At 43.2% G+C, this 26,208-nt stretch overlaps 1 protein-coding gene across 4 annotated transcripts in view; it reads right to left on the reverse strand.

The window, feature by feature from the left end:
• Positions 1 to 878: 878 nt before the first annotated feature.
• LOC109897453 (transcription initiation factor TFIID subunit 4) overlaps positions 879 to 26,208 on the reverse strand; it is a 30,987-nt gene continuing 5,657 nt past the window's right edge. Inside the window, exons 1-16 of one of the 4 annotated variants that reach the window (XM_020491960.2) lie at positions 14,983 to 15,485; positions 14,070 to 14,874; positions 12,792 to 12,946; positions 12,561 to 12,707; positions 10,514 to 10,627; positions 10,138 to 10,260; positions 6,275 to 6,364; positions 5,935 to 6,129; positions 4,055 to 4,190; positions 3,858 to 3,978; positions 3,581 to 3,750; positions 3,364 to 3,494; positions 3,150 to 3,275; positions 2,938 to 2,994; positions 2,701 to 2,820; positions 879 to 2,495 (exon numbers count right to left, since the gene is read on the reverse strand). In XM_020491960.2, the coding sequence (XP_020347549.1) occupies positions 2,328 to 2,495; positions 2,701 to 2,820; positions 2,938 to 2,994; positions 3,150 to 3,275; positions 3,364 to 3,494; positions 3,581 to 3,750; positions 3,858 to 3,978; positions 4,055 to 4,190; positions 5,935 to 6,129; positions 6,275 to 6,364; positions 10,138 to 10,260; positions 10,514 to 10,627; positions 12,561 to 12,707; positions 12,792 to 12,946; positions 14,070 to 14,874; positions 14,983 to 15,036 (2,712 nt within the window). In that variant the 5' untranslated portion in view covers positions 15,037 to 15,485 and the 3' untranslated portion in view covers positions 879 to 2,327. Of the gene's footprint in view, positions 2,496 to 2,700; positions 2,995 to 3,149; positions 3,276 to 3,363; positions 3,495 to 3,580; positions 3,751 to 3,857; positions 3,979 to 4,054; positions 4,191 to 5,934; positions 6,130 to 6,274; positions 6,365 to 10,137; positions 10,261 to 10,513; positions 10,628 to 12,560; positions 12,708 to 12,791; positions 12,947 to 14,069; positions 15,490 to 26,208 lie in introns of those variants that run through there. The other 3 variants (XM_020491967.2, XM_031801855.1, XM_031801807.1) reach the window with 3 other exon arrangements.

Genomic DNA, 26,208 nt, shown 5'->3' on the forward strand with positions numbered 1-26,208 from the left:
AAAGATGTGTGTTGTTCAGGAATATGCTCAGCAACAGCATCCATGATGCTGACCTCACCCTCTGGCTGTCTTAGATTGGAGATTGAACTGAGTAAACAGTTGAGTGATAAAGGGATAAATCAAGTCACAGCCATGCATGCGGCTTACAATTTATAATGAAATCCACATTGAGCAGATCCTGCTCTGCTGAGGTTACCTGAAAAAATACACCTGTCAATAGCGCAAGTTACTACTGCCATCTTGTGGAAATGAACAGCATGACCATTGAACAGAGTGGAAATATAATTAATCAGTATTGAAAGCTGCAGCTGTCCATTATATGAATTGTTATGCATGCATGTTGAAGCTGGTCACAATCAGTGTAACATCAGGCCTATGTCCCAACAGACACTCCGAATGGTGTAATTGTTTCAATCCCCCAGTTGTGGTGAATGTTACTTGGCATCTGATGTAGCATCTGTTTCCAATACGTCAGGCACACTATGCAGCCCATTCCTGTCTTTTAATAATAGTGGATGTCTGAACCGAGCCGAACCGACACAGAACAGAAGGACAGACTGGTATGCTGCTGTGTCTGTCTGTTCTGTTGAGCTGGCGGACAGATATTGATGATAGATGTTGGTTTTATAGATGCCAGCAGACAGGAAATGGGTCAGGAGAATGTGAAAATGTCTCAATCCTATTGGTTCAACCTGAAGATCAGGACCACCTAAATTAAAATGAGCTACATGGAAAGTCTGTACAGTATATTGACCTTGTAAAACTACAACACTATTCATCCAAGATCTGCAATAACCAAATAATAATTGTATTTCATAAACTGAACATGAATATGTCAGTGATGTAGCATTGTCCTCTAGTGCATGAATATGAAAATATGGCAAAATATTTTGCACTTTTAATGGAGTTTATTATCGTTCAATCCTATACAAAACCATTGCAGTTAAAAAACTTTAGGTAAAATATTTACATATGAACAAGTGTCTGTGCAAAATGTACAAGAAATAAGGGAGACATGTTATGCTTCCCCCTTACTTTGATTTCTCTGTAAGAGACAAATAAGGAAAGTAACAGGTACTGAAAAATCTTCATCTAAAATCAAAGTGATCAGGAAAATATACCACTGAGTTCTAGGCAGGGCTGTCCAATGGGGCATCAGAACAGAAGCACAGATTATTGAACAGATAGGAAAGCTTTAAAAAATAATAACATCACCATTCATACCTCAGAATATCATCAAGCCTAGGGTTAGAATATAAGAATAAAGTTATTTGAGAAATGGTAGAATACATGCAGTCCAATAAAACTAATAAAAATGTAACTTTCCTACATGCATATGCACAGTTGTTTTGTGGTGACAAAGGGGCCTTTGAGTTTGTCTATTTTAAAATAGTTTTTACTATTGTTGAAATCCAATAATTCATCATTGCAAATACCTAAATGACCCAAAAATGCATAAAACAATATTAAATCATTAGAATACAATTGTAGAGACTATCAACTCATTCCCTCTAAAATACAAGTTCACACCTTATCCCATGCAGAAACAGGAGATGTGATCTCAAAAACACAAATGGAGACTGAAAAGAAAAACGTGTTTGATCTGATTACAGAATATAAATACAAGACATTGAATTCAAGACAAGCTCAAACAGAGAAACTAAAGACACATTGACTGCTTCAGATTTCAGAATGAATCACTAGATGAATTGCTTTGCTGTTCAACATTATATTGAAATATGGCTTCTTTTGTCAGGAAGGCAAGAAGAAATCAGAAGTGTTCAAACTAATTCAGAGGCCAATAGAATACCAAAAACAAAATAAGGATAATTGTTCTTTAACAATCGCTAGAAACACTGATGATTAATTATTAAAAATATATTTTTTCATATAAACAGAATTATAAAATAAATGGACTATTTTGTAGAATCGGTTTGCACACTACAAAACAGCCTTCCAAGTAAAATGTATAATAATGTATTAATTTATTTACAGTTTCATTAAAGGGGATTCTAAAACAAAGTCAATAAAAAGGAAATAAAAACAGTAGAAAATGTGAACGTTCCAGGATTGCTCTGATGGAAGGTGGAGGAGTGATGAGGGAGCAGTCAGGCCTAGAACCAGATGAAGAGCGAAAGGACAACCAGAGTATACAGGGGAGACAAACGTTCCAGTCACTTTAGGTAGCTCCATTCACTGTGGTCTGGAGAATCTTGACATCGTTGTATTACTGTCCTCTTTATCCAATTCTAGGGTACAGCCCTATTTGAGGGAGTTGCTTTAGTGAAGGTTAGGGTGACAGCTCTCTGGACTGGCTCTCTGGGTGTCTATTTGAGGAAGCCTTTGTAGAGGAGATGGGAGTGACTGGTGTCTCTCTCATTCTCCAAACAGAAGAGCAGGTCCCTGAGGTTGACACGAGTGATGCGCTGGCGGATAAACTGTCTGGATGCTCCTGAACTACCACTACCAGACGCAGCGGGACTGGACCCTGAGCCCTGAGAGAGAGATGGGGAGGGAGAGTGACAGTCAGAGGGAACAAGAGTGAGTTTGAAAGTGGCAGAGAGTGAGAAAGTGGCAGATAGTTGAGGGGGAGTTTGAGGGCAAAAGACAAATAAAAAAGGAGACAGAGAAGATTGCAATTTGACTACATGAAGAAACAGCCCACAACAAGACTTTAAGAGAAGGTGGAGATCATGTTACCTCAGCTCCAGCTGCAGCAGCTGCAGCCTCCATTTTCCTCTTCTTCCTGGGGCCGATGGCTGCCAGCGCCGTCAGGTTAGCTTCCTTCTGTCTCAACTGAAACAGCTCCTGCTGCTGCATCTGGAGACAAACACATATACACGAGATAGGCCTACACAAACACACCCCTACTATGGACACTTCGGTGACACATATTTTATTATGCCAAATTCTCATAAGCCTATCCATCCCTCTTACCTCTTTGGCCTTCTGTTTCAACCGCAGCTGCTCAGGGTCTTCTTGACGAGAACGAGACTGAAAGGACACCCATCAGAAAACAGATCGGAATGTGTTAACTAGGTCTCCAGAATAAAGTAATTAATGTCCACCCTCTCACCATTAGTGGCCCTAAAAGTCTAATATAATAGGAGTGATAGTGGAATGGGTCTGTGCTGAAACAGCTTCAGTACCTTTGCTGCCTTCATCAGAATCTCTCTCTCCTGCTCCTCTTTCCTCTGTTTCTCCATCTGATCCAGCTGCTCAAAGAACTTGATCTGGGCACGCATATCGCTCGTCTGCTCGTACCGACTGTCCTCCTATCAACACATACATTCATTCACCATAAAGTCCCAGACCATAGGAACACATGCTAAAGATGCAAATAAAGCACAAAACTGTACAGACCTTGAAGTTGATGTTCCTCTGCTGGGCCACCTCAGAGACTTTCTCCAACAGGTTCTGCAGCCTGGTCTGGGAGGCGTGGGACACGTAGTTCACTACCTCCGGCCCCAGATCACTCACACCAAACTTCTTACCTGAAGAGGGGAAACACTTGCAGTCAGTGAAAGCTAAGCTCAAAGGTGCATTTTTCAGTGTGTATGTGTGTGTGTGTTAGTCTCACCTATTTCCAGTATTCTACTGGTCAGTGTGGAGGTATGGAGGAAGGCCTCGTCCTTACAGGACCGTGTCACCGCTCCCACCAGCTCGGAGTTGGTTGCCAGGATACGGGCACTCTCCTCAGACAGGTTAACCCCAGCCATAGATGCCACATCATTGATGTCATCGTCATCCCTGGACACAAAAAAAAAACAGTCAGCCAGGCAACAGCTACAGAACTTTTCAATCTTTCATTTTAGTTGTGATAATTGTCCTCCTACTGGTTTGTGGATGGGACATACATAGCTGACCTGAACATGCCCCCAGCTTCCTTCAGCTTGTTCTTCTGAACTACAGTGGCCAGAGAGGCAGCACCAGGAGACGACTTAGATCCAGTCAACACTCCAGGATTCACTACAGGGACTGGGAGATAGACAGGAGTGAGAAAGAGATCAGACAGATATTATTTTTGTATTACATGGTCTCCTACCCCACTCACCTGTCTGTAGCTGTTTGAGCTGCACCTGTGGCTGTCCCAGCATGATGTGACTGTGGGGGGGCGGACCTCTGAGGGTCACCATGGGGGTCATCTGAAGAGGCCTTACCATTGCCCCCTGCTGCCGAGGCTGGAGCACCTGATGGTTCAAGGTTAGGGGTCAATGGGGCAGTTGGAAAGATGTAGGCGGGAAATCCTTTCATAACACTATATATACACAAGTATATGGACAACACCTTCAAACAATTATTTCAGCCACACCCGCTGCTGACAGGTGTATAAAACAGAGCACACTGATGCAATCTCCATAGTAAACATTGGCAGTAGAATGGCCTTACTGAAGAGCTCAGTGACTTTCAATGTGGCAACATCATAGGATGCCACCATTCCAACAAGTCAGTTGTCAAATTTCGGCCCTACTCTAGCTGCCCTGGTCAACTGTAAGTGTTGTTATTGTAAAGTGGAAACGTCTAGGAGCTACAACGGCTCAGCCGCGAAGTGCTAAGCCACACAAGCTCACAGAACGAGATCTCCGAGTGCTGAAGGGCATAAAAATCGTCTGTCTTTGGTTGTAACATTCACTACCAAGTTCCAAACTGCCTCTGGAAGCAACGTCAGCACAATAACTGTTCGACGGGAGCTTCATGAAATGGGTTTCCATGCCCGAGCAGCCGCACACAAGCCTAAGATCACCATGTGCAATGCCAAGCTTCAGCTGGAGTGATGTAAAGCTCGCCGCGTTTGGACTCAGGAGCAGTGGAAACGCGTTCCCTGGAGTGGTGAATCATGTTTCACCATCTGGCAGTCCGACGGACAAATCTGGGTTTGGCGGATGCCAGGAGAACGCTACCTACTCCAATGCAGTGCCAACTGTAAAGTTTGGTGGCGGAATAATAATGGTTTGAGGCACTTTTTCATGGTTCGGGCTAGGCCCCTTAGTTCCAGTGAAGGAAACTATTTTTTGTTTGTTGTAATTTTTACCCCTTTTTCGTGATATCCAATTGGTAGTTACAGTGTTGTCCCATCGCTGCAACAACCCTACGAAGGTCGAGAGCCATGCGTCCTCCGAAACACGACCCTGCCAAGCCGCACTGCTTCTTGACTCACTGCTCACTTAACTCGGAAGCCAGCCGCACCAATGTGTTGGTAGAAACACCGTCCAGCTGGCAACTGAAGTCAGCGCAATGGGACAAGGAAATCCCGGCCGGCCAAACCCTCCCCTAACCCGGAAGACGCTGGGCCAATTGTGCATCGCCTCATGGGTTTCCCAGTCTTGGCCGGCTGTGACACAGCCTGGGATCGAACCCAGGTTTGTAGTGACGCCTCAAGCACTGCGATGCAGTGAAGGGAAATCTTAACGCTACAGCATACAATGATATTCTAGACGATTCTGTGCTTCCAACTTTGTGGCAAACAGTTTGGGGAAGGACCTTTCCAGTTTCAGCATGATAATGTCCCTGTGCACAAAGTGAGGTCAATACAGAAATGGTTTGTCAAGATGGTTGTGTAACAACTTGACTGCCCTGCACAGAGCCCTGACCTCAACTCCATCAAACAATTTTGGGATGAATTGGAATGCCGACTGCGAACCAGGCCTAATCGCTCAACATCAGTTCCCGACCTCACTAGTGCTCGTGGCTGAATGGAAGCAAGTCCCCGCAGCAATGTTCCAACGTTAGTGGAAAGCCTTCCCAGAAGAGTGGAGGCTGTTATAGCAACAAAGTGAGGCACACCTCCATATTATTGCCCATTATTTTGGAATGAGATGTTCAACATACTTTTGTTCATGTAGTGTACTTCTAATACTAATGATTTTAATAAGAGTAAACAATGAGATGTGATTATAATCTATCACTATTAATAGCAATATGGTGGTATAGTACCATTGGGGTAGTCAGCCCCTGTTTGCTGATGACAGGCTGGAGGTGTGGTCTGATGGTTGGGGCTGCAGGGCGCAGGGCTGGGCTATCCAGTACCACAGTGGTGGGGGTGGTGGCAGAGGCCTGCTGCTGGAGCCCACTGTGCTGGATGAAGGCTGCTGAGTCTGGGGTGAGCTGCCGCAGAGCAGGAAGGCTCCTCTGGAGGACAGACAGACAGAAAGGCAGAGATAATTTGATCATTTGGCAGAATAGTTTGGTGGGTAAGCAAACTGGTGGGTGGGTGCTGAAGACTGGGTCATAACTTGGTTTTGTTTATTCAATGGTGCATAGGAGGATTCCTTACCTTGAGGAAAGGCACGAGGTAAGGCTGAGGTGAGGAGTTGAGCTCTCTGTATAACCTGTTGGTGAAGTCCTCGACTTCAATCTTCCCTTCCTGTTGGAAATGAGAACAGACCATCAGTTCCAAAGAAATATACAAAATGTTAATCATCAGATTGCAATCCCTGTCTATTGTGATACTCTCAGCAGCTGACACCAACAGTCCTGATCTCTACCCTGATCCCATCAGTGGTGTGTCTGGTCTAGAAGTGGCACCACCCAGAGATGTGTGTGGCAAAAAAAAATATCTGTGGCCTGTAGTTTTCTGGTAACCTAACCCGGTAAAACTCTAGACCTTATACGCTATAATGTGATTAATCTGTCGTAAAAAGGTTTAATATGGGCTATGATGGGACCAGTTTTTCTAAATCAAGTCATGGTTTAAAAAAAAAAAAAATCTCCTGGCCTTGGGGAGGATGAAAAACTCTGTCAAACTGCAGCAACCTTGTACTTGTTCATAAGAACTACATTTTAAAGGACTAGGGGGGTTTCCTATTCAGACACCTCTTGGAAAGCAACCTATTTGGACAATACAACACACAGGGCTGAGTTTGCATCATGTAGTCCTGCCCTATGTAACTGCAGGCCTAATTAAAGATGTATTCAGTCTGTGAGCTATTGTGCTTATTGATTCATTCCAGTTAATAATTGTGGATTGAAAAAGTCTAGGTAAACTAGTCAGCCCAAGTTTTAATATACTGAACAAAAATATAAAAACGCAACATTTTCAACAATTTTACCGAGTTATAATTCATATAAAGGAAATAAGTCAATTGAAATACATTCATTAGGCCCTAATCTATGGATTTCACATGACTGGGCAGGGGCGCAGACATGGGTGGGCCTGAGGGCATATGCCAACCTACTGGGGAGCCAGGCCCAGCCAATCAGAAGGAGTTTTTCCCCACAAAAGGGCTTTATTACAGACAGAAATAGTCCTCAGTTTCATCAGCTGTTCAGGTGGCTGGCCTCAGACGATCCCGCAGGTGAAGAAGCCAGATGTGGAGGTCCTGGGCTGGCTGTTACACGTGGTCTGCGGCTGTGAGGCCGGTTTGACGCACTACCAAGTTCTCTAAAACGACGTTGGAGGCAGCTTATGGTAGAGAAATTAACATAAATTATCTGGAAACAGCTCTTGTCGACATTACTGCAGTCAACATGCCAATTGCACGCTCTCTCAAAACTTGAGACTGTGGCATTGTGTTGTGTGACAAAACTCCAGAAGTTTTTGTTGTCCCCTGCACAGGGTGCACCTGTGTAATGATCATGCTGTTTAATCAGCTTCTTTATATGCCACACCTGTCAGGTGAATGGATTATCTTGGTAGGATAAATGCTCACTAACAGCCATGTAAACAAATGTGTGCACAAGATTTGAGAGCGTATGGAACATTTCTGGGATCTTTTTTTTTCACTTCATGAAACATAGAACAAACACTTTACATGTTGCGTTTATATTTTTGTTCAGTATATAAACCAAATTTGATCCAATTCACAATTTCTCACAAACAAAATGGGATACAAATACAGTGCCTTGCGAAAGTATTCGGCCCCCTTGAACTTTGCGACCTTTTGCCACATTTCAGGCTTCAAACAGACATAAAACTGTATTTTTTTGTGAAGAATCAACAACAAGTGGGACACAATCATGAAGTAGAACGACATTTATTGGATATTTCAAACTTTAACAAATCAAAAACTGAAAAATTGGGCGTGCAAAATTATTCAGCCCCCTTACGTTAATACTTTGTAGCGCCACCTTTTGCTGCGATTACAGCTGTAAGTCGCTTGGGGTGTCTATCAGTTTTGCACATCGAGAGACTGACATTTTTTCCCATTCCTCCTTGCAAAACAGCTCGAGCTCAGTGAGGTTGGATGGAGAGCATTTGTGAACAGCAGTTTTCAGCTCTTTCCACAGATTCTCGATTGGATTCAGGTCTGGACTTTGACTTGGCCATTCTAACACCTGGATATGTTTATTTTTGAACCATTCCATTGTAGATTTTGCTTTATGTTTTGGATCATTGTCTTGTTGGAAGACAAATCTCCGTCCCAGTCTCAGGTCTTTTGCAGACTCCATCAGGTTTTCTTCCAGAATGGTCCTGTATTTGGCTCCATCCATCTTCCCATCAATTTTAACCATCTTCCCTGTCCCTGCTGAAGAAAAGCAGGCCCAAACCATGATGCTGCCACCACAATGTTTGACAGTGGGGATGGTGTGTTCAGGGTGATGAGCTGTGTTGCTTTTACGCCAAACATAATGTTTTGCATTGTTGCCAAAAAGTTCAATTTTGGTTTCATCTGACCAGAGCACCTTCTTCCACATGTTTGGTGTGTCTCCCAGGTGGCTTGTGGCAAACTTTAAACGACACTTTTTATGGATATCTTTAAGAAATGGCTTTCTTCTTGCCACTCTTCCATAAAGGCCAGATTTGTGCAATATACGACTGATTGTTGTCCAATGGACAGAGTCTCCCACCTTAGCTGTAGATCTCTTCAGTTCATCCAGAGTGATCATGGGCCTCTTGGCTGCATCTCTGATCAGTCTTCTCCTTGTATGAGCTGAAAGTTTAGAGGGACGGCCAGGTCTTGGTAGATTTGCAGTGGTCTGATATTCCTTCCATTTCAATATTATCGCTTGCACAGTGCTCCTTGGGATGTTTAAAGCTTGGGAAATCTTTTTGTATCCAAATCCGGCTTTAAACTTCTTCACAACAGTATCTCGGACCTGCCTGGTGTGTTCCTTGTTCTTCATGATGCTCTCTGCTATTTTAACGGACCTCTGAGACTATCACAGTGCAGGTGCATTTATACGGAGACTTGATTACACAGGTGGATTGTATTTATCATCATTAGTCATTTAGGTCAACATTGGATCATTCAGAGATCCTCACTGAACTTCTGGAGAGAGTTTGCTGCACTGAAAGTAAAGGGGCTGAATAATTTTGCACGCCCAATTTTTCAGTTTTTGATTTGTTAAAAAAGTTTGAAATATCCAATAAATGTTCCACTTCATGAGTGTCCCACTTGTTGATTCTTCACAAAAAAATACAGTTTTATATCTTTATGTTTGAAGCCTGAAATGTGGCAAAAGGTCGCAAAGTTCAAGGGGGCCGAATACTTTCGCAAGGCGAAAGCCTACAGTTGATCAGTTGATCAGACTAAAAAATAGTGTTGTTTCCATACAATACCGCATGTCAGATGGCTTATGTTTAGGTGTATAGGCTACTACATTTATGGAAGAGTTTTTGCTTTTATTTATTTATTTTAAATTTCACCTTTACTTAACTAGGCAAGTGAGTTAAGAACAATTTTTTATTTACAATGACGGCCTAGGAACAGTGGGTTAACTGCCTTGTTCAGGGGCAGAACAGATTTTTACCTTGTCAGCTCCGGGATTCAATCTTGCAACCTTCCTGTTACTAGTCCAACGCTCTAACCACTAGACTACCTGCCGCCCCACAGAGTTTTTGCTTGTGTCTGACGGGAGTGATCTATTATCACACTTGCTAAATAAGTACTGGAGAAGTTGAGATAACGCCTTAAGCTTTGTGCCCAGACCATGCGACCTGCAATTTACTTGAATCTGATTGGTCAAGACACGTTAAGAGCCTGAAGCAGCATTCCGATGTGAAGAGCAGAGAAATTGTGTGCGAGTTGTCAACTCATGAGGCAAAACCGTCAAAAAAACAGCACTTAACACTTTGCATCAATATATTTTATTAAACTAAATCAAAAGTGGTGTGACGCTGCCACACCTGATTGAAAAGTGCGGTGGCAAATGCCACCTCGCCACATGTTTTCCTGCAGCCCTGGTGTGGTCACTCACCAGGAGATCTTTGACCAGGTCTTTAACGTTGGCGGCAGTCTCTGAGGACTGCTTCCCGCTGGACGCCAGCTTGATTAATGTAGACAGGAAGTTCTTGCATTTCTTCACATTCTCCATCGTCTCCTACAGCAAAACAAACAAGGGGCAGCCTTAGAAACAAAGTCAAGCTCCTTATTTGAGGAACCATCACGGGATCTTGCGTCATCAAAAGCCATTATATCCTTCTATCATATCCTTCTAAATTTGCAGTATTTGTATTGTGTTTACCAGAGACCATAAAAGCACTAGAAATACAGCTATGGTCTAGCAAAGGAGCATTCCCTGAACAGAGGACCTAGCCCTGACCAATGGGGGTGGGTGGAACCTAGTTCCGCACCGTTGCCAAGGTGACAGTGGTCCCGGGTGATGCGGTGACGGTCCTCTGGGTGGCCCCTGGTAGCGCTGTCCCCATAGAAGTGCCTGCAGCAGACCCTACCACAATCCTGGGACTCTGGGGGGGAAATACACACATCATCCAGGTTGTTATATTCAATGCACCATAAAGTAGATCAAATGTATGACCAAAATAGTGAGCTTTGAGGAGACACCTCATTGACTTCTCTGGGATATATGGGACAGTATCGTCCCACCTCGCCAACAGCCAGTGAAATTGCAGGGCGCCAAATTCAAAACAACAGAAATCCCATTAATAAAGTTTCTCAAACATACAAGTATTCTACATAATTTTAAAGATAAACTTCTTGTAAATCCAGCCACAGTGCCCGATTTCAAATGTGCTTTCGCTGAAGCCTAAAGCCTACCAAACGATTATGTTAGGTCAGCACCTAGTCACAGAAAACCATACAGCCATTTTCCAGCCAAGGAGAGGGCTCACAAAAATCACAAATAACGATTAAATGAATCACTAAACTTTGAGGATCTTCATCAGATGGCACTCACAGGACTTCATGTTACACAATAAATGTGTTTTTGTTCGATAAAGTTATCTTTATGTCCAAAAACCATATTTGAAATTGGTGTGTTATGATCAGAAATGCATTGTCTCAAACAAACATCCGGTGAAAGTGCAGAGAGCCACATCAAATTACAGAAATACTCATAAACATTGATAAAAGATAAATGTTATGCATGGTATATAGATAAACTTCTCCTTAATGCAACCACTGTGTCAGATTTCAAAATGGCTTTACGGCGAAAGCACACCTTGCGATTATGTTAGGTCAGCGCTAGTCACAGAAAAACATCCAGCCATTTTCCAAAGGAGAGGTGTCAGAAAAGTCAGAAATAGCGTTATAAATATTCACTTACCTTTGATGATCTTGATCGGAATGCACTCCCAGGAATCCCAGTTCCACAATAAATGTTTGTTATGTTCGATAAAGTCCATCATTTATGTCCAAATACCTCCCTTTTGTTTGCGCATTTAGCCCAATAATCTAAATGCATAATGCGATCACTTGTTCAGACGAAATTTACAAAAGGTTCTATTACAGTTCGTAGAAACATGTCAAACGATGTATAGAATCAATATTTAGGATGTTAACATAAATCTTCAATAATGTTCCAACCGGAGAATTCCTTTGTCTTTAGAAAAGCAATGGAACGCAGTTCTAAAGACTGTTGACATCTAGTGGAAGCCTTAGGAAGTGCAATATGACCCCATAGACACTATGTTGGATAGGCAATAACTTGAAAAACTACAAACCTCAGATTTCCCACTTCCTGGTTGGATTTTTTATCAGGTTTTTGCCTGCCATATGAGTTCTGTTATACTCACAGACATCATTCAAACAGTTTTAGAAACGTCGGAGTGTTTCTATCCAAATCTACTAATTATATGCATATTCTAGCTTTTGGGCCTGAGTAGCAGGCAGTTTACTCTGGGCACCTTTTTATCCAAGCTACTCAATACTGCCCCCCAGTCCCAAAGAAGTTAAAGGGGAAGAGAGCTATAGCATGGGGCCCCACACACATACTATCCATCACTGGCCGACAACAAACACTCTTCAGATCCCTTTAAAAAAGGACCCAGTGCATACAAGACCTGAGAGAACTGAAAAGGAGTCAGAAACTGTTGGCCCGGGACAAATCAGGCATTCACTGAACCCACTGGCTGTGATAATGAGTGTGTGAGAGCCTGCAGCTTGCACTCATAGTAGATGCACAGAAAACACACATAAACACACACACTAAACTGACACACCAGGAAAGCACTTTCACACACAAAAGGGGATTCAAGCTCAAAAGAGATGCCTAAGTTACAGAAGAGGCCCTCGAGAGAATTTTTAAAAAGCAAGTTTCACATGACTGGTGACGTTTCTGCCTTCTGCTAAGGCCCTACTGTATAATATAACCTACTGTGTGTATCCTACTACATCTCTCCTGCTCTGCTGTAGCCCCCCACTGCCTGTCCCCCACTGTACCTGTAGGACAGGAGGCCTCTGGAGTGTGGTGGTGACAGGAGGCTTCTGGAGTGTGGTGGTGACAGGAACAGAGGTTGGCACAGGTAAGCCCTTCTTGATGATAGTGGTGGGAGTCACCTGCCTAGTGAGGATGGGCGTTCCAGGAGCCTGAGGAAAAAAGGAAGACAGTCTGATCTGGAGAGTACTTTTGGGGGTAGCTGTGCATGAGGTGATCTTGTCTATTGAACAAACCTGGACTGAGGTGATCTGGAAAGGAGGAGTGCTGGTGGGGGTGGCTGGGCAGGGGGCCATGACTCCCTGGGATTGGGACTGGGACTGCATCTGAGCCAGGGTCTGCTGGTGGATCATCAACAGCTGCCCACTCTCACTGCGCACCAGGACCATACCTGTGGGAAAGAGAAAAGATCATTTGACTTCCCGTAACCGTCCTGTCACCATGTTCGATTCCCTTTAAAACACTTTGTAACACTGTAGTACATTTGTAACAACACTCCTCTACATCAACAGAAGAGGGATTCTGTAGAACAGGTAGTACTTGGAGGCAGTTCAGCTCCGATCCTCCCACATCTGCTAACATTTAGCTGAGAGATCGCTGGATAAGGGCCATAAACACTGTGCCATTTCATGCTAATCAGTCTTCCTAAAGAAGCAAGGCAAGACAAGGCGGCAGAGTTCCATACAGACCGAAGCGGCAGTGTAAACGAGTCACGCTGTAATCTACATGGTAATGCATTGGGACACCGTGCCTCGCCACAGGGGGAACAACACTGACTACGCTACAAGAAGGGTCTCAAGAAAAAGACTGGCTGCATTACAGGCAAAGCTGGTCCTGTATTCACAGAGAGCTCACAGAGGACAGGACATTATACACACACTTCTTAGACAGGCTGGCACATAGGGCAGCAACAGTCTCCACTTCTGGTGGTCGTCGTCATCATCATACAGCATACAGGTAATACAGTAGTAGTAGTAGTAGTAGTAGTATTAGTAGTAGTACTCTTACCAGGCCAGAACTGTATGCTATACTTACACATGCCATATCCCTGTCTGCCTTCCCTTATTCCTACTTTTTACTGTGTAGGCTAAATGTTACATGATAGAATAAATAAATCATAGGGATAAGAAAAAAGATCTGAGTATTTGATTATCTACTTGTCATACATCAATTTCCATTTCCTGAGTGTTAACATGAGTTGACAGGAGTGTTAACAGTGCACAGGCAGAGAACAGCGCAGCACAGACAACAGGAGAGCGTTTGAGAGGCACGACAGGGCACTCTACATCAATTCAATGAACAACCAAGACAGATCAGCAGGGAAAGTTTGGGATGTTCTGTGCAAATGATGAAGCAATGAACAACCACTATTACAACACCAAGTCTGCAATATACTTCTATTTGACTGTCTTTAAAACAACGTGTAGGCATAACATTATAAATATAGGAACAATATTATGTTTTCGTATATTACGTTTTTGTAACTATTTAATTTCAAAGAGAGACAAACGTACCTGGGGGAAGCTGGATGTTCTGAACGTTGGGCTGGTTCGGGGATGTCTGGGGGTGCCGAGGCGCCAACACCTGTTGCGCGATAGAACGGCTCCCTCCCGGGCTAGCAGCCACTGTCACCGGAGTGGAAGCCCTCGGTGCGCTCTGGAACGACGGGTTCGTTACAGCACATGAAGCAGTCTGTATGCTTGTTTTGGGCGCCTCTGCCATGATTATGTGCGACCCCGCATTGACAGCCACAGACGTGGGTGACTGACCATTGTTCAGGCAATCGAAAGGCAATCCCGCATTAGGACCATTCAGCGCTGTACCCGATCCCGCAGTTTGCATAGATGGCCTCACAATATGTGATATGGCAGGTCCAGTGCCCAGACTCGCAGCGTGAGACAAGGTGACAACATTCTGAGAGTTCACGAATGATGTCTGGATGATAGTGGTGTTCAATGAAGGTGGCATTACTGCGCTCGCATGTCCTTTTGACAACCCCGGCCCGTTGTTGACAACTGTGACAGCTACCGAGGCATTGCCGCTACTCGTGCAACTACTTGACAGCGGTGTCCCAGTGAGAGAGACAGCGCTTCCTGAATTGTGACAGTTCATAAAACTGCCTCCATTCAAAGTTTGAGTTTCGGAAGAGGCTACTTTCCCCCCGTGGTTTGGGAGAGGAGTTATTATACTGGCACTGACAGCAACAGTTTTTCCTTGGCCGTGTCGTGCCGATGAGTCCGACTCACTCGATGAGGCATCCATAGCTGAACCCTGGGACCACGTATTACTAATAACGACACCCCCTTTGCACTCCAGCCCCTGTTGTGGAGCGGAAACAAGGGTGAGAGAAGGGGGTGAACAAATAAACTAGTGTTTGCTTTCGTTTACACTTGAAACAACAAGCAAAACAACGTTACCACAGCATACCTGCTTTTGCAACCTCTTGAGCAAATCCCCGTTTGTTCTGCTGGACATTAGCATTAAACCCTGTCCCGGAACTGGCCATGTGTTTAGCGACTGTCTGGCTACTTGCCTCAGGGCTCTCGTGACCCGAAAACTCGGACTCAAGAGACCCCACAAGATCACGAACTACTTTCACGTCCACCTCAGCGTTAAAGAAAACCTCATCTAGCAAATCGGAGCCTTCCGCCATCTTCACACTGCTCCAAGCTATGGAGCGTCGAAAGTAATGCGCGCATGCGCTGAATACATGCAACGTCACCCCACAGAGATTCCAAAGTGCGGTGATTGGTCGTTTCCTGGTGATAAAGGGCGGGACAAATGGCTACTGACTGACACTACGGAGGATGTAAGGGCTGAAACAACACTGAATAACTAGAGCTAGTGGGGAGAAAATCAACTCGATAGTACATGTTGTATGACGCGTATTTGCGATCATATTCTAACCAACTGATTCTGGAATAACTCAATGCTATATATTCGATGATGAAATTATGGGTAGCGACAGAGTTTTAACCCTACATTTAGACTAATTCCCAGGTGGAGTGCATCTGGGTCCTTTGCTCTGGGGCTTCAAGATGGCTACGCTGTTTTTGTTCAGCTAGTTTGGAGCGCCACTGTAGAAATTCGTTTTGCCACGCCTCTTACAATACAGTTTTTGCATACTGTCAAAACCACATGGGGAGTGTCAACACAGAGGAAAAGTTGGGTTCTGTGTGAAATAAATTTATGGAATTGATAAAATGATCAAACTTGATAATTTGCTGTTTTTGATAGGGAATTCATATTGTTAGGCGTGTGTATGCCTATATATCATTTTTGCGGTGCATATCTCGTGGCCTAAATGTACATATATATATATATATATACACACACAATTAAAACAAAAAAAATAAGACTGACAATATGTTGAAGGCTATTTATCTGTGCCATCATTGCCTAGAAACCTTAGCCCATGCCCTAAAAGGGTTGTTTTCCCAGACACAGCTGCCTAGTAGTATTTTTCAAAAGCACACTTATTAACTGAGAATCTCCTATGAACGTGTTGTTGTTTTTTGGCCAGGACTATGATTAATCAGGAAATTGTCACTGTTTGTGGTTATAGACGAAGATGAGCACAAGCTACAGATTTTTTTGTGTTTAATTTATCCCACAAATAGGGTTGCGTGTCTCCCCTCAAAGATGGAGGAGAAAATAGCACACAAAAAAAAACATATCGAACAGATTGTTTTTTAGATGCATGAACAACTGAAAAATATATGTAATATTCCACAGTGCATTGGACACTTCATGCCCCATCAATGATAGGCCTATGTGCCATGGGTAGCCTAAATCCATATTGAGTTGTCAGAAAACGTTTAGGCTATTCCCTAAATCCAATTTAAACATTGCTCTCTAGGTCTATTAAAGGGATGTGTTGCAGTGTTACGACAATCATTTAGTTTGTCACCCAGGCTATAATTTTAATGGACATGTGTCACCCAATTGGGTTTGTAACATAAAGCACCAGCTTTAACAAATTGTGCACCTGCTGATACATTCGAGTTTGGTGTTTGCGTCAGGGAATGCTCAAACAAGACGGCTTGTGTTGAGAAGTAGAAATAAAAGCTACTTAACAGAAACAATGAGCACTGGATACCTTGTAGTGGAAGTAAAATAAGTCTAATATCCAAGGCCTGGATATTAGACAGGCATTTTGTATTCACTCGACAAGGGTAACTCGACGGTGGCTTTGGCAAAGGGTGAGTTTCCCTCAATTTAGGTGTTGTTTGGCAATTGGTTTTGCCCCCCGAATTTAAATGGTGCAGTTATTAACTCTACTTCCAAAAGCTACAATATTGTCATCTTATTTTCACAGTTAAATCATTTGGGACAGAAGGCCAGACTACAAACAGACTAGTGCCACCCAAAGATTTTATGAATACATCATTTCCAGAGGGAGTGCCATCAAGGAAATAAATGTGTGTGAGCCACCTAAACCACAACATGGTTTACCTCACTACCCAGCCATTGTACATGTAGGAGACAAGGACCAATACATCTGCTCTGCAAAAGAAAAACATGACATAATTGGATTCCATGCATATGATCACACAACCTAAGACTGGTCATTGTATGCATCAACCAATTGTTGCGTGCCACATCATCGACTGACAGATTGCTATAACATATGATGTGGTTAACTGATGCGTTAAATACCTATCCAGGTGTTGGACAGAGGAACGCACCCATAAGCATTTGTTTGCTTTGCTTTTTGTAGAGGTCCATTGGCAGCACCTCTGCCACATACCTATCCCAGGCCCCCTATAGTCCCTACAGGAGCATGGTGCCTTCCTATAACTAGCTGGCTGCCAGCTCTCTACTCAGCCAGCAGTATACTGCTGCCTTGGGTCTGGGTGAGTGAAACTTGGAGAGAGACCCTATCAAACACACAACCACCTTCATGATGTATGTTATTTCAAGATTTTGTCAAAATAGCCATTGAACTGATATGAGGAACTTGTACATAACTGCTATGTCTTTAAACTTTGTCACCATGTAGCATCTCATCTAATGATGTCTGTGGGAAACTGTCCCCAGATCTCTTGAAACGTCTTTCCCAATTATTCCCTGGCCTTCCTCAGGAGCAGGACTTCACAGCCTTCCAGTGAGAAGAGGCCTGGTGGTAGAGCAGGCTGTCCAGACAGTACCAGCGGATAATTCTGTCCACAGAAGTGGCCAGTCTGCCTCCCAGCAGCAAAGAACGGAGTCTGGTCAGCCTCCCGAACACTCTGGCAGAGATGATCCTCAGTCTCAGAGGACGACTGCCTCCAAGTGGTAAGCTCAGACAACAGGAATGAGGGCTTCTGGTACAGCCTGGTACATCGTTTGAGTAACACCTGCTGTGTTTTCATTCCTTCTTTATGAATTCTTATCACTTTAGGGAGCAGGATAACTACATTGAGCTCTAAAATTATTGAGTGACACATTCTTTTTTTTTGGCTCTGTATTCCAGCACTTTGGATTTTAAATGATAGAATGACTAGGAAGTTAACCTTTTAGATGTAGGACCTGCATTGTTCTGGTACCTGTTCCGACTGACATTTTCGCTTTATAAATCGATATGTGGATACCCCAGATCAAACTGGCTTGCGTTGAGAAATAGTCCTGGTTCCAACGGACACAGTATACAGTCGTGGCCAAAACTTTTGAGAATGACACAAATATTGCTGCTTCAGTGTCTTTAGATATTTTTGTCAGATGTTACTATGGAATGCTGAAGTATAATTACAAGCATTTCTTAAGTGTCAAAGGCTTTTATTGACAATTACATGAAGTTGATGGAGAGTTTACAGTCTAGCCAGACACCTAGGTATTTGTAGTTGTCCACATACTCTGTCAGAACCGTCCAGAGTAGTGATGCTAGTTGGGCGGGCGGGTGCGGCAATCGGTTGAAAAGCATGCATTTGGTTTTACAAGCATTTTAAGAGCAGTTGGAGACCACAGAAGGAGAGTTGTATGGCATTGAAGCTCATTTGGAGGTTAGTTAACACAGTGTCCAAAGAAGGGCCAGATGTATACAGAATGGTGTCGTCTGCGTAGAGGTGGATCGGGGAATCAGCCGCAGCAAGAGCGACATCGTTGATATATACATAGAAAGAATTGAACCCTGTGGTACGCCCATAGAGACTGCCAGAGGTCTTAACAGGCCCTCCGATTTGACACACTGAACTCCATCTGCGAAGTAGTTGATGAACCAGGCAAGGCAGTCATTTGAGAAACCGAGGCTATTAAGTCTGGCGATAAGAGTATGGTGGTTGACAGAGTCAAAAGCCTTGGCTAGGTCGATGAAGACGGCTGCACAGTACTGTCTTTTATTGATGGCGGTTATGATATCGTTTAGTACCTTTAGCGTGGCTGAGGTGCACCCATGACCAGCTCAGAAATCGGATTGCACAGCGGAGAAGGTATGGTAGGATTCGAAATGGTCAGTGATCTGTTTATTAACTTGGCTTTCAAAGACTTTAGAAGGGCAGGATGGATATAGGTGTATAACAGTTTGGGTCTAGAGTGTCACCCCCTTTGAAGAGGGGGATGACCGCTGCAGCTTTCCAATCTTTAGGGATCTTGGACGATATGAAAGAGAGGTTGAAGAGATTGGTAATAGGGGTTGCAAGAGCTTCTTGTAGAAAACTCAGCCAGAAGCTTTTGAAACTCCCAATGCTCACTTACTGCCTATACTTCCGGCGCCGGTCAGAGATGGCCGCCTGGCTTCACGTTCCTAGGAAACTATGCAGTATTTTGTTTTTTAATGTCTTATTTTTTACATTGTTACCCTGGGAAATATTAGGTTTTATTACATACAGTCGGGAGGAACTATTGGATATACAGTGGGCCACCAATTGTGCAAGTTCTCCCACTTAAAAAGATGAGGCCTGTAATTATGTAGGTACACTTCAACTATGACAGATAAAATGAGAAAATAATATATCCAGAAAATCACATTGTAGGATTTTTAATGAATTTATTTGCAAATTATGGTGGAAAATAAGTATTTGGTCAATAACAAAAGTTTCTCAATACTTTGTTATATACCCTTTGTTGGCAATGACAGAGGTCAAACGTTTTCTGTAAGTCTTCACAAGGTTTTCACACACTGTCTCTGGTATTCTGGCCCATTCCTCCATGCAGATCTCCTCTAGAGCAGTGATGTTTTGGGGCTGTTGCTGGGCAACACAGACTTTCAACTCCCTCCAAAGATTTTCTATGGGGTTGAGATCTGGAGACTGGCTAGGCCACTCCAGGACCTTGAAATGCTTCTTACGAATTCACTCCTTCATTGCCTGGGCGGTGTGTTTGGGATCATTGTCATGCTGAAAGATCCAGCCACGTTTCATCTTCAATGCCCTTGCTGATGGAAGGAGGTTTTCACTCAAAATCTCATGATACATGGCCCCATTCATTCTTTCCTTTACACGGATCAGTCGTCCTGGTCCCTTTGCAGAAAAACAGCCCCAAAGCATGATGTTTCCACCCCTATGCTTCACAGTAGGTATGTTGTTCTTTGGATGCAACTCAGCATGCTTTGTCCTCCAAACACGACGAGTTGAGTTTTTACCAATAAGTTATATTTTGGTTTCATCTGACCATATGACATTCTCTCAATCTTTTTCTGGATCATCCAAATGCTCTCTAGCAAACTTCAGACGGGCCTGGACATGTACTGGCTTAAGCAGGGGGACACGTCTGGCACTGCAGGATTTGAGTCCCTGGCGGCGTATTGTGTTACTGATGGTAGGCTTTGTTACTTTGGTCCCAGCTCTCTGCAGGTCATTCACTAGGTCCCCCCGTGTGGATCTGGGATTTTTGCTCACCGTTCATGTGATCATTTTGACCCCACGGGGTGAGATCTTGCGTGGAGCCCCAGATCGAGGGAGATTATCAGTGGTCTTGTATGTCTTCCATTTTCTAATAATTGCTCCCACAGTTGATTTCTTCAAACCAAGCTGCTTACCTATTGCAGATTCAGTCTTCCCAGCCTGGTGCAGGTCTACAATTTTGTTTCTGGTGTCCTTTGACAGCTCTTTGGTCTTGGCCATAGTGGAGTTTGGAGTGTGACTGAGGTTGTGGACAGGTGTCTTTTATACTGATAACAAGTTCAAACAGATGCCATTAATACAGGTAACGAGGAGGACAGAGGAGCCTCTTAAAGAAGAAGTTACAGGTCTGTGAGAGCCAGAAATCTTGCTTGTTTGTAGGTGACCAAATACTTATTTCCACCATAATTTGCAAATAAATTCATAAAAAATCCTACAATGTGATTTTCTGGATTTTCTCATTTTTTTATCTGCCATAGTTGAAGTGTACCTATGATGAACATTACAAGCCTCTCTCATTTTAAGTGGGAGAACTTGCACAATTGGTGGCTGACTAAATACCTTTTTGCCCCACTATAAGAGCAACGTCAACTCACCAACATTACAACCAGCAATGCGACTTTCCCGAAGTGGATACTCTGTTTGGTCCACCACCCAGGACAATGGATCAGATCCCAGCCGGCGACCCAAAACAAGGGCGGCGCCGAAGGGGCAGATGAAGCGGTTTTCTGGTCAGTCTCCGTAGACGGGCACATCGCGCACCGCTCCCGAGCATCGTTCTTTGTTTCACGGTGTTGGGTTCTCATTTTTCAGAGTAAATAACTCACGGACACAATAGAAGCTTTAACCAAGTTGAATCATTCCCCCAGCTGAAAACAAACAGCTAAACATTTCAGACATCACAGTTTATATGCATCCTAAATAAGACACTCCTCTTCCTTACAGTTTATGGATCCACAGGAAAGAAGGAAAACCAGATAACAACCCTGATTACTCCCTTAAGTTACCTTCGTAGGGCTGAGATCCCGCTAACGGGATCGATATGACAACAGCCAGTGAAAGTGTAGGGCGCCAAATTCCAAACAGAAATCCCATAATTAAAATTCCTCAAACATAGAAGTATTTCACACCATTTTAAAGATACACTTCTTGTTAATCCCACCACAGTGTCCGATTTCAAATAGGCTTTACGGCAAAAGCACCACAAACGATTATGTTAGGTCAGAGCCAAGTCAGAGAAAAACACAGCCATTTTTGCAGCCAAAGAGAGGAGTCAAAATAATCAGATATAGCGAGAGAATTAATCACTAACCTTTGATGATCTTCATCAGATGACACTCATAGGACTTCATGTTACACAATACATGTATGTTTTGTTCGATAAAGTTCATATTTACATTCAAAAATCTCAGTATAAACAAGTGTGACAGAGTACCTTCAAGTAGTACAATATTTCCTGCGTAAAACAGATGACAGACATTGTTTGAAATTGATCGGTGTACTCGTCCTGTAATGCTTGAAAAGTTAAGTGGATGAGTCATAATAAAATTCAGACCAATCTAAAACTGCATACTCTATCCACTTTTAAATGAATCTGACATTAATGCATACTTTATATATTTAGCTGTAATTGAACAGATGTTGAAAATGTTGTTCACCAAGCTCCAAGCTCCACAACATTTAGATTTCTAAGGGCTCAAACCTGATTGATGGTACGGAATAGTGATATTCATCTTAAAGTTATTTTATAGACGGTTTGGTGGTTCAGCAATAAAACAGAAACATGTGCAACTATGGGGCAAAACAGACTGGGTTGGCTTAGATTGTTGACATGTAAACTATATAATCTCCAATGTTTATTGAGAACATGAATAGCTAGCTCATTTTTGCCATATTAACAGACTTGACATCAGTCAAAATACCTCAAAACAAGACATGTTATCAAGAATATAAAACTTGCTGAAATGAGCCACCTACAATTCCCCAGAATTGCAACACAGATTTCTGCGCCATTGGATCGCGAGCATCGTTTGTGACATGTCAGCTCACCCTCTTTGAGGGTTGTTTCTCTACTAGTTTTTATGAGAAATATTACAGTGACAAATTCCAGATTGTCTGCAGAATCAAATAACATACAGCTCCGACACCCATACGTACCCCACAAGACATGCCACCAGGGGTCTCTTCACAGTCCCCAAGTCCAAAAACGAATTCACGGAAACACAGTTTTAAACAGAGCCACGATCGCATGGAACTCCCATCTCCAATTACTCAAGCAAACAGCAAAATTACCTTTAAAAAAACAGATGAAACAATTCAAGGAACGGCGGGGACTGAGTGGTCCTTTTCTTGACTCATTATCGCGTAACAGTACCATGATGTGTAATTCGCCTCCTGTGGTGTCAACACTCAAAAGCCCTGAGTTTGTTCTCTCCTTCACTACACAGGAGAAATATGGCTCCTCATTCAGCACAAAGACAGTCAGCCGTCTCTCTGCCCCATCCTCATAGTCCAGGGGCTTCAGTCACACAGTACAGAGGAGAAGTTGTTAGGTCTAGGTCATGCTTCAATCACTATCAATGTGTAAAACAATGGCATTTCATTTAAGGGCAGCAAAAACATGATTTGCTACCTTCTTTTGAATTTTGTGATTATTTTTTAAGACAATAAAAATCTTCAAAATAATATCCTGTCTAAATTAAAAATGCATCGCATGGTCGTAAAGTACAGGGTGTAACATGAGTTTACCTATCCACTATATCTCAGTACAGGTGGAGGCAATACAATGCATGAAATGCAGTCTGATAACACCCACTTTCACAACTGTCAGGATTCCATCTTTAGTTTCTGAGTCAGTCACTATTTTAAAGTGTCTCCCTCGATGGTGTATTTCACCTTCCATGCCAGTGTCCAATCAGCCCAGCCAATTCATTAACTTGATCTCCACTGTAAAACATAATCTAAACATTATTTCCCCTTGCCTCTAGCCTAACATTTGGTTTGCAACAACAGGTATTTGTACAAAAGTTGTCTGTATCTAGACATTTGCAACATAGTTTCAAAATTGAAATTTGATCTCCAATGTCCTGTTAAGAATTAACGTGTCACAGACCAGACGGGCATTTTTAGATGTGTCGGGACTAGGCCTATATTTTAGTTGGGGGATGAAATAGTAGCCTATGAATACATTTAGCAAAATAACATTATAGTGAGGGTGTGCTAAACTACTTTTTTAGCACAGCTGGGCTGATCTACGGTACTTAGCTCAGCATCATACCTATGACTGCAGCACAACCATGCAAAACAAATTGTTTAGCACACCCTCTCTTGTACAGTTGCTTTATTGCTAGCTAGATAGCAAACTTCAGCTAACTCAATCAGGTCCAACATTGAACCTAGAATGACAGTACAACACTAGCTGATTGTTTTTTTGTAAAAAAAAAAATCTGTTGTCATTTACTTGGATATGTCCATGATAATGAAATTGATGCGTGGAAAACCATGTGTTTGAGGTATTTGATACTATTTCACTCATCTGCTCCAACTATTACCACGAGCCTGTCCTCCCTAGTTAAGGTGCCATCAACCTCCTGTGTCTCAGAAGTGAATGTTGCTTTCCTTTGCCCTGGTTTCAAAAGGAAAACATCCACCTGCTAGCTAGGTAGCTAAGCAATGGAAGGTGCACAATCCATGGCTACAAAGCTAACTGGCTGGCTAGCTAGCTACCTACTGGCTAGCTAGCTACCTACTGGCTAGCTAGCTACCTACTGGCTAGCTAGCTACCTACTGGCTAGCTAGCTACCTACTGGTACCTACTGGCTAGCTAGCTACCTACTGGCTAGCTAGCTACCTACTGGCTAGCTAGCTACTGGCTAGCTAGCTACCGGCTAGCTAGCTACCTACTGGCTAGCTAGCTACTCTTTAAGTTAGCTTGACTTACTAGAAAGTAATAGAAACAAGTTGAGAAAAAAAGTCATTATTAGAAACGTGTTTTATTATCTTCTGAATCTAGTTCTCCTGTCATGAATGTAAAAGTTATATTTTGCGATCTCCCAAAATAAATGTAATCTCTTGACAAGAGGTTCAGTCAGTGAAGCCAAGTCATCTCCATGGTAACCAGAGACTTTCTGCTGTATATGCCTTCAAACGTCCCTAAAACCCTTCAAATATGCCCTTACTTGAGGAAATGTTTGAGGTGCTCTATGCAACACCCTTAACCTTAAACAATTCCCTTAGGTAAGGAAAAAGTATTCCTTAAGGTAAACCCTTGAGGGAAACACTTGGTTGACCAACTCCCTGACAAGCATTTTGCTACACTCGCATTAACATCTGCTAACCATGTGTATGTGACAAATAACATTTTATTTTATTTTATTTGATTTAATGGCAACCTTTATGGCTGACCTTTATCCATTCAGACCCTGGTAAATCTCATTTAATTTTATTGACAGGACAGGAGCGTTCTTCAGAATGTTTAAACATTCCAGAACAGCTCATTGCTGTGTAAACTTACAGCTCAAGTTCACAGAAACAGAAAGCACATAAGCATGATTAAATTAACTAGAAGAGATTGAAATGTATAGACTTAGTCAAATATCTATCTTGTGACCCGTTATGGTTGGTAGGGGATTGTTGCCATCCTCAACACGGAGGACCACAGTAGTTTTTATAGTCCCGTACCCCTTCAAACATTCAACCTCCAGCTGCGTACCCCCTAGCACCAGGGTCAGCGCACTCTCAAATGTTGCTTTTGCCATCATTGTAAGCCTGCCACACACACACACACTATACAATACATTTATTAAACATAAGAATGAGTGTGAGTTTGTCACAACTGGGCTCGTGGGATGTGATAAAGAGCTCTTATAGGACCAGGGCACAAATAATAATATAATAATAATCAATAATTTTCCTCATCCCGTCAGTAGAGGATGCCTGGTTGCTCTTCAAAAGTGGTTTCATCACCATCTTAAATAAGTATAGTGCCCCTCTTGGGGTGTGCTGTGGCAGAGATCTTTGTGGGCTATACTCGGCCTTGTCTCAGGATGGTAAGTTGGTGGTTGAAGATATCCCTCTAGGGGTGTGGGAGCTGTGCTTTGGCAAAGTGGGTGGGGTTATATCCTGCCTGTTTGGCCCTGTCCGGGAGTATTATCGGATGGGGCCACAGTGTCTCCTGACCCCTCCTGTCTCAGCCTCCAGTATTTATGCAGCAATAGTTTATGTGTCGGGGGCTAGGGTCAGTCTGTTATATCTGGAGTATTTCTCCTGTCTTATCTGGTGTCCTGTGTGAATTTAAGTATGCTTTCTCGAATTCTCTCTTTCTCTCTCTCGGAGGACCTGACCCCAAGGACCATGCCTCAGGACTACCTGGCATGATGACTCCTTGCTGTCCCCAGTCCACCTGGCCGTGCTGCTGCTCCAGTTTCAACTGTTCTGCCTGCGGCTATGGAACCCTGACCTGTTCACCGGACGTGCTCCCTGTCCCAGACCTGCTGATTTCAACTCTCAAGAGACAGCAGTAGAGATACTCTGAATGATTGGCTATGAGAAGCCAACTGACATTTACTCCTGAGGTGCTGATTTGTTGCACCCTCGACAACTACTGTGATTATTATTATTTGACCATGCTGGTCATTTTTGAACATTTGAACATCTTGGCCATGTCCTGTTATAATCTCCACCAGGAAGAGGCAGAAGAGGACTGGCCACCCCTCATAGCCTGGTTCCTCTCTAGGTTTCTTCCTAGGTTTTGGCCTTTCTAGGGAGTTTTTCCTAGCCACCGTGCTTCTACACCTGCATTGCTTGCTGTTTGGGGTTTTAGGCTGGGTTTCTGTAC

Source organism: Oncorhynchus kisutch, linkage group LG1 (genome assembly GCF_002021735.2).
Source record: "Oncorhynchus kisutch isolate 150728-3 linkage group LG1, Okis_V2, whole genome shotgun sequence".
In the NCBI taxonomy this organism is placed as follows: Eukaryota; Metazoa; Chordata; class Actinopteri; order Salmoniformes; family Salmonidae; genus Oncorhynchus; species Oncorhynchus kisutch.